Here is an 8,131-nt window from a genome sequence, read left to right on the forward strand (position 1 = left end):
ACTCGTATGACAACACGTTCTGAGTACGTTCACCATTAAAAATGTCAAACTATGATGATAATGTAAAATTTGTCACATTCACATTAGTGTTGCCATATCTTAAAAATTAAATTTTTATATGTAAATGGATATATTCTAGGAGAACAAAATTAACTTACGAGTTACGATGATAGACGTTGTATTTTTGTTTTTGATGGTTTATCCAACGGATTTATTGAAAATACAAGATTAGTATTATCTTTAAAATCATTGTTTACAGATAATTATTTTCACGAGTGGACAATGACACAGTAAATTTCTAATTTAGAAGAACTATCATTAATAATAATGGACAATCAACCTAACAATAGTGTACTGAAAGCGTTCTAATTCTTCAACGAATCATGAAATTGTCAATTTGTTACTATAAATTTGAAAACGAAATATTTATGTCAACAATGATTTGTTTCCAAAACACCATTACCATTGTGAGCTTAATCCTATCGAATTGATTTGAGCCTTGAGCCAAATGGAAAACAAATTTAATAGTAATATCGGTAGACATGGAAATGGTAAGGATTATTATATAAATATTTGGAAAGAAACATTAGAAAATTGCAGCGCAGAAGTTTAGAATGAATGCGTGAGATATACATACCGAACAAATAATAGAAGACTGGTTCATTCGAGACCAAAATTTGGTCAATAATATAGGTATTGAACTAATGATAGATACAAATTATAAGAGCTCAGATTCTGGAACTGCAAAAAACTGTACTTTCTGTTTCAGCTGAATAACAGTCAATGATACCGTAAAAATTATTAAATATAAACGGTGATAGTTAATAAAGGCTAATAAACATATTTTGGAGAGTTTATTCTGTTGTACTTTTGGAAAATACATATCAAAATAATATTTATTTTTTGAACGTTTGCTTTTGCCGATGTTAAGAATATTAATTATCTTATTTTCTACTGTCATTTTGATTTCCAAATGGTTGATGAACTACCAATAACGTGTTTGAGAATATTCAACATTTAGACTGTATTGACTATATTGTAGGATAAGCGTTTCGACAATTGGTGAGTTACAGAAATTCACTTAAGCCGTGTTGCGTTCAATTTATTACTTTTTCGCTGCTAGTTTCAATCAAATCGATTCACTGTTGGCCCTTTTAGCACGCATATGATGCTTGAACCCTTTTTTATGTCTCTTAATTTTTGTTTTGATTTGTTTATTATTAGTAGATAAAAGAAACTGTATGGGATTAAATATTAATTTTTCTTTTGTTTTAGGTAAGCACTATTGGTTACATTAGAATCTGAAAGGGTAAGTAATTCATTACTGTTTCAACTATTATGACCATATCGTCATGTGTTGAGGCAAGCAGTAACATGTTTGAATCTATTCCGGCTATAGATTCGTTTCAAAATTATTCAGTTTTATTGCTTCAGTTTTCTCAAATAATACATTTTCATGAACACGCGTAGGGTTTTTTGTAGATCTGTTAACTTATTCTTATATTCTTAGTTGTGCAAAGTTGATGGTTCAGAGTATTTTGTATGATGAAAAATCTTGAATAACGTGCAGTGATAAACATCTTATTTTTGGAAAGTAAAGAACCAAAAACAAATTCACGAGCGTTTTGTTAAGTCTTCGGGGATTCTGATGCGTTTGAAAGTGGTCATACAAGTCTTAGACGATCCTTTTGAAAGACGTTTGAAAAGTACTTCAATTCCAGAGAAAATATATATAGTAGAATTCCTAAGCATCTCATTAGGTAGTTAAGTTAAATTTTGTCAAAGTCTTGGGTTACAGAAAGCTTTGTTTAAAATATATCATTTCATCAACAAGATAACAAATTGATAAAGATAACTGTAGATGAGAGGCTCAAATCAAAACAATTGGTTAAGGAGTGATGTGAATCCGGTACTTAGACTCCAAAGCTAGTTAGATTCCGGAAATAGGGTAAGAAGCTGTTAACATCATTTTGTTGATAATAAAAGACCTGATTTGCACAAAAATTAAATTATTCGTTTCAAAGTAATGCTCCTTCTCACATAGCTCAAAAAACCATCGGGAAAACTGGAGAAATGAAATACGAACTGTTCCAACTTTCACCTTATTAACATGACTTAACTGACTCTTATCTCAGGATCTTAAAAAATTCATGCCCGGAAAACAATTTTCATAGAACAATGCCTAACAGTCTTCCAGATTTTCACTTCAGAGATAGTATGCGGGCTTAGAAACTACGACAAATCTTGCACATATCATTTACCCACTAAATGTGTTTATTTTTTTATTTTTACTATACTTTGGTAGGAATCTACGAGGATGGTCCCAGAAGTACATGGCCCAACAAGAATTTTGGAAAAAAATATATCTTATTTTCAACGTAATGTTCTTTTAGCTCCATACACTTTCCCCAGCGATGTTCAATAAGTTCGATATTATTTCATTAATTTCGAGAATTACGATAATGGATGAGTGAGCTGGTATATCGTCTTGATGAAACAACACTTTCTTAGCCAAATGCGGCATTTTTTTCTTGATTTCCTCGCTCTAACGTTGCAATAAGTTCGCATAATACTCGCCGATAATAGTTTTACCTTTTTCAAGATATTCAATGAAAATTATCCCATGCGCACTTTCAGTCGGCGATTATCCATTACCGCTTTGTGGATATTCTTCAAAATTTCTGGAGTCGTTACCTCATTTGGTCGACCACTGCGATGCTGGTCTTTGCATGTCGTACGACCTCGTTTAAACTATGCTACTCAATACTTTACTGTTGATTACGAAGGAGCAGTCTCACCCAGAGTAAAATCTAGAATAGTAGAATCTTTTATATTGGTTGGGCTCATGTCCTTAAAATAAAAGGATTGTATCACATAACGATGACCAATTTTTTCCATGTTTACAAATTCACTGGAAACGTTCACTAATGACTGCTACCAAAAAAATATTAAAGAACGTGGCATTTTTAAATATATGCTGTATAAATTGTGTTCTTTTTAATACAAGGGTATTTTTCAAGTAACTACCGCCATCTCTAGGCCCGACCAGGTACTTCTGGGACAATCCTCATATATGTTAATTAGTATGGAAATTTCAGATTTCGTTCTTCATCAATAATTATTATAAAAATTATAATTATTTTTTCTGCTCCTTCAGTTTCCTCTTAATTATTGCGAATTTTAATTTCAGTTTCAGTTTAAATATTTTTAAAATAAGACAAATTTCTCATCATTATTTTCTTTATTGTACATTTTATTCATAAATCTCTATTATATATATATATATATATATATATATATATATATATATATATATTTATTTATATCAAGGGCGGATCCGCCAGGAGGGGGTCACATAGTCGTGGCCAAGTCTAAAGCTTATAATTTAATTTTGATAACAATAAATACAAGTAACAAGTAGGTATTTTATTAATGTACGTAAGTACTGTACTTAAAAATATTTATTCTTTATTGTACACTTGAAAAACTTAACACATAATAACTTGTACATATACATGTACATATATTGGCTCTATGTATTTGTTTTGATACTATTCTGCGGCACTTAATTTCTACATCTAACTGCTCAGCTACCTCTTCAAAAAGCTTTCGGTAGATTATATCCACCTAAGTCTTGGGGGGGATGATGATTATTATTTATAGGTTATTTGCTTCTAAAAATTCAATAAATTTTAATTATTTTGCAAGATAAACAAAATGTTAACCCAGATTTTCTGGATACAATTCATTTTACTGATGAGGCAACATTTACCAGACGAGGAATATTTAATTATAAAAATAATCATTTGTGGGATTCTGAAAATCCACATGCTAAGAGGGAAACACATTTTCAGCACGAGTTTAAGGTTAACATTTGGTGTGGTGTAATATGTGGGTATTTAATAGGTGCTTTTAAACTGTCAACCAATCTAAATGGACCTTTTTATTTATATTTTCTTCAAGAACATTTACACGAATTAATAGAGGCTATACCTCTCGCTTTAAGACAAAATATGTGGCACGATGGAGCGCCACCACATTATTCTTTACAAGTTCACCAATACTTAAACGAACAGTTTCCGCATCGATGGATTGGTCGTGGAAGTGAGTTTGCCTGGCCACCAAGAGGCCCTGATTTAAATCATTTGGATTTTTCAATTTGGTCGTAAATGAAGGCATTAGTTTACAAAGAAAAAATTGCTTCTCTTCCTCAACTGCCGTGGAAAATAGAAGAAGCCGCGGATGTAATTAAAAATAATAGACAAGGATTATTTGATATTAAGAGATCTTTACGAAAGCGGATCGTAAGGTGTATTGAAGTTAATGGTGGGCATTTTGAGCATTTGCTTTGAAGTTTTTTATTTTTGTTTACAAATTTGTTATTGTTACATATTTAAGGAATAATAAAATTTTTAGAAGCAAATAACTCGATAACCGATTGAGTTACACGAATAAAAGAAGAGTAACTTTTTTTTGTAGAATTTAACGCTTCTTAATATTTTTTTATTATTTTAGTTGTAAGTTTAGCCCAAAAAAAGTTTACTTTGATTTAATTAACACAAACAAGTGTAACTAGCGTCCTCTATTAGCAATGTTAAATTAGAGTGCAAATTATGATTAGTCATGCCAAAAAGCGTAAAATTGCCAATTTTCAAAGAGAAATTGTGAAAACATAAAAAATTATTGCGAAAATCGAAATTTAAACTTTGAACACCCCGTACCTCGGAAACTAGCAATATTTGCATAAGGCATGTTGAGCAGAATCATCATATTTTGAGGTCTAGAATCTACAGTTCAGAGATTGGACATTCTTAATGAATCACCCTGTATATATAAATACATCTAAATGTTCTTGATTTTAGGTCTCTTCTGTTTCAAAATTCTGTTTTTTTTTATAATTTTTAAGAGAAAGATAAATTTTGACGTTTCGACTTTTCTTTTAGTTTTTATCAAAATATGATATTGACACTGACAATTTGCTTATTTATACTGATTTATAGATAGCGTTCATCATGAATATCAAAATAAGGATGAAATCAACTTAGAATAAGAAAAATTTTTCCTTGGTCCTTATATCTCAAATATATAGCAGTAATCAATTAAATTATTTGTAGTTTTATTAGAATTTACAAAATAGAGCTATAAATTTTACTTAAATTATTTAGATCTTTTTTATTATTTATAGCTTTTTCGTTCTTATGAATGTGAACAATTTCTAAAAATTCCCTTTTTCGTGTATTAGATTCCGTTTCAAGAATATTTGAATCTTTATAATTGAATTTGTTTTTTTGATATTTCATGGTTCGTTAATGCTGTTCTATTTTTTTTATCGTATTGATGACCTCTTAGTCTATTTTCTAAATACTGAGAGGTTTGCCCTATGTAGACAGCGTCACAATTGGTATAAGAGACGTAAATCAAGAACATTTCGAAGCATTCTTATATCAAAAGGTCTAAGAAATAAGAAATTAAATAATATATATGGGTTCTGAAATATCCTCAAAGTGATTTTGTTGTTAGCTTATGTTATCTATATGTATTTTCCCATATACACTGACAGTATGCAAAATACTTCAATCTCCCCTATTTATTTTGGCAACAACTCTACAAGTGTCGATTTATTTATAAAGACTATTGAATATGTTCGCCAAAATATTGATTCAAAATTTGATGAATAGAGACTTATTATAATTGCATAATTTTATTGTGCGAAATCCCAAAATTATAGTTTGTGTGTTGGAGAGAATAAATTTATCGTAATTATCAAAAAAAAAGTAATTTGAGCTGTATAAAAAATATTTAGATTGGAAATTCGGTAAATATGATTTAGACTTTTCGCGGATCAAAGGGCTGGTATATTCTGAACTAGATAGACCAAAGAGGGCTATTGAAGCTCTTGGAGAATGCAACCATGCCTCTTTTCTAAATATACACAAACTTCTGAAGATATTGCCAACGTTGATCATTTTCATTTTTACCTCTGGGAGGACTCTTTACCAAAACTCATTTAAAGAAATCCACAGGTCAGAAAAGACTAAGCGATTTGACGTTGATGTAAATGCACCGCATCTAGAAGATAAGTGATTTATTAGCCTTAAAGAAAGCTAGAGGAATATAATCAGTTTTGTGAAAAGTTGTTAATATTTCTGTAATGGTTTTATTCATAAATATTTATCATATTGCATCTGAACCAGGAGTTTGTGATAAATATATGAATCTATTAATAAATAAAATTCGAATTTATTTATTTCCCTATCTTTACTGTGACAAACACAAATGTTCTTGATTACCCTTATGAATAGGTTTATCAGTAACGGTAATGACAACTGGATGTTTCCATAGTAATTTTGTTGGTTCTCTTTATCAACCGTAAAGTCATTTAGATTCCCGGGATTACAATTTTAGATACTTTCTGACGCTGACGTATCACCGGTCAGTTCGATGCGTCGTCCTAGGGCGCAGTGTCCGAAAGGGTCCCCGATTGTGCAGAATTTAAGGCATTTTTAACACGCCTATATAAACTTCACCTGTATATGGGCTTGTGAACTTATTTCTTTGTTTGTTTGTAACTCTCTTTTGTGTCTTATTACTGTTAGTAAATCCCATCACTCGCAATCGTTACTCGAGCAGGCTAATTCAACCGGTCAGTGGTTCAAACCCCGTTCACTCTGTAAATTTTTTTTGTTATATATTATCATTGCAAGTTTTTTCTTTATATGCGAAGCAAATTACACAAATTTACAATTCTAATGACTAGAACTTGAAGAAAAATGTTATTTCGAACTAAAAAGTGGAAAATAAATATACTTTGAAAAAACTAAAAAAAAAAACGCTTTTGAAGCATATCAAACTGAAAAATTGTTTTTAAAATAAGCTTAAAATAGTAATGAATGAAAAATACTAGTATTATTGAGAAAAAAGCGTGGGACGCTTTGTTCCATATTCCTTGTACATCGAGCGCACAACGCGTTTTTCACAATAATACTAGTATTTTTCAATCATTATTGTTTTAAGCTTATTTTGAAAAAAATATTTCCAATATTTTACTTTGATGTGCTCTAAAAGCTTGTTTATATGTTTGTTTAACTTTTGTAGAATTGTTAATAACCTTCACTCGTTATCCCTGATTAACTGAATCTTTTCTTGATTTATTTGCCTCTTGGTGAAAATTTCTCAATTCTTTTGTTCAAAGTATTCATCAATAATTTTTTGCCTAAGTATCTTTTTAGTGTCTTTTCGGACTGAATATTTTCTCTTGGTTTTCTAGCGTGTCTAATCGTACTAGACTCCTTTCCCCCAGTTTTTTTTTATACTCCTCATCCAATAATCCTTTCTTGTTTGTTATTTTCTCTAAGTCTAAAATTTGCTCAGGTACCTTTCCTGTTTTCACATACTCTTGAATTTTCTACCTAATCCCGTTTTATTGTATCCTTGATATGTTATACTTCTTCCTTGTATTGTTTACTTTCGGTATTAATCGCAGCTGCTGCTTGATGTTTCCTACTACTGAAAAGTGATGTGTATTCGCGTACGCACCTCTGTAAATTCTCACATACTTCACTAACTTTTGATGTTTTTTTTTGTATAAATCTGGTTATTGGTCCGCCCATCTGGTGTAATGCATGTTATTTTATGTATTTCTCTATGGAAAAAGCTTATGCTAGCTGTTTTCATATCTTGTTCCATGTCGAAATAAATCAGTGAATTTTCATTTTCTCGTATTTGTCTCCTATTCCCTTCTTAGCGTTTATATCTGCCTTCACCATCTTCTTATCATACCTTGGAGTTTATTCCAGTTCACTTGCCATGTCTTCATAAGTGTCAATTCTTTGTTCTCCACAAGAATATATCCATTTATTATTGTTATTTTCTTGTGTTTGCCCTGTAATCTTGATTTACATAGTGCGAAATTGCGTCAAAATTGATGAAACTTTTCGTTAATTCTCTTCTTATTGTGAATCCGACTCAAAAAAACTTTTATTGTCATTTCCGCTGTTGAAATAACCCGGTACGTGTATACCTTTTTGTATCTTTTCTTTCTTCCGTTTCCTTCTTTTGGTTTTTTTACATTTTCTTGTTGGTTCTCCAATATTTATATTATCATCTCCTTCATCATTCTCTCTGTTTTCTT

The 8,131-nt window shown here is 30.6% G+C and overlaps 2 protein-coding genes across 4 annotated transcripts in view; both read left to right on the forward strand.

Moving 5' to 3' along the window:
* Window positions 1-1,411, forward strand: part of LOC130900184 (uncharacterized) — a 77,564-nt gene extending 76,153 nt beyond the window's left edge. Inside the window, exon 3 of the mRNA XM_057810631.1 lies at window positions 1,276-1,411. Within this exon, the coding sequence (XP_057666614.1) occupies window positions 1,276-1,305 (30 nt within the window). The 3' untranslated portion in view covers window positions 1,306-1,411. The remainder of the gene's footprint in view (window positions 1-1,275) is intronic.
* LOC130900180 (uncharacterized) overlaps window positions 1-8,131 on the forward strand; it is a 265,111-nt gene that overhangs the window by 176,438 nt on the left and 80,542 nt on the right. The gene's annotated exons all lie outside the window — the stretch shown is intronic.

The sequence above is a fragment of the Diorhabda carinulata genome, chromosome 12 (genome assembly GCF_026250575.1).
Source record: "Diorhabda carinulata isolate Delta chromosome 12, icDioCari1.1, whole genome shotgun sequence".
Taxonomy (NCBI): Eukaryota; Metazoa; Arthropoda; class Insecta; order Coleoptera; family Chrysomelidae; genus Diorhabda; species Diorhabda carinulata.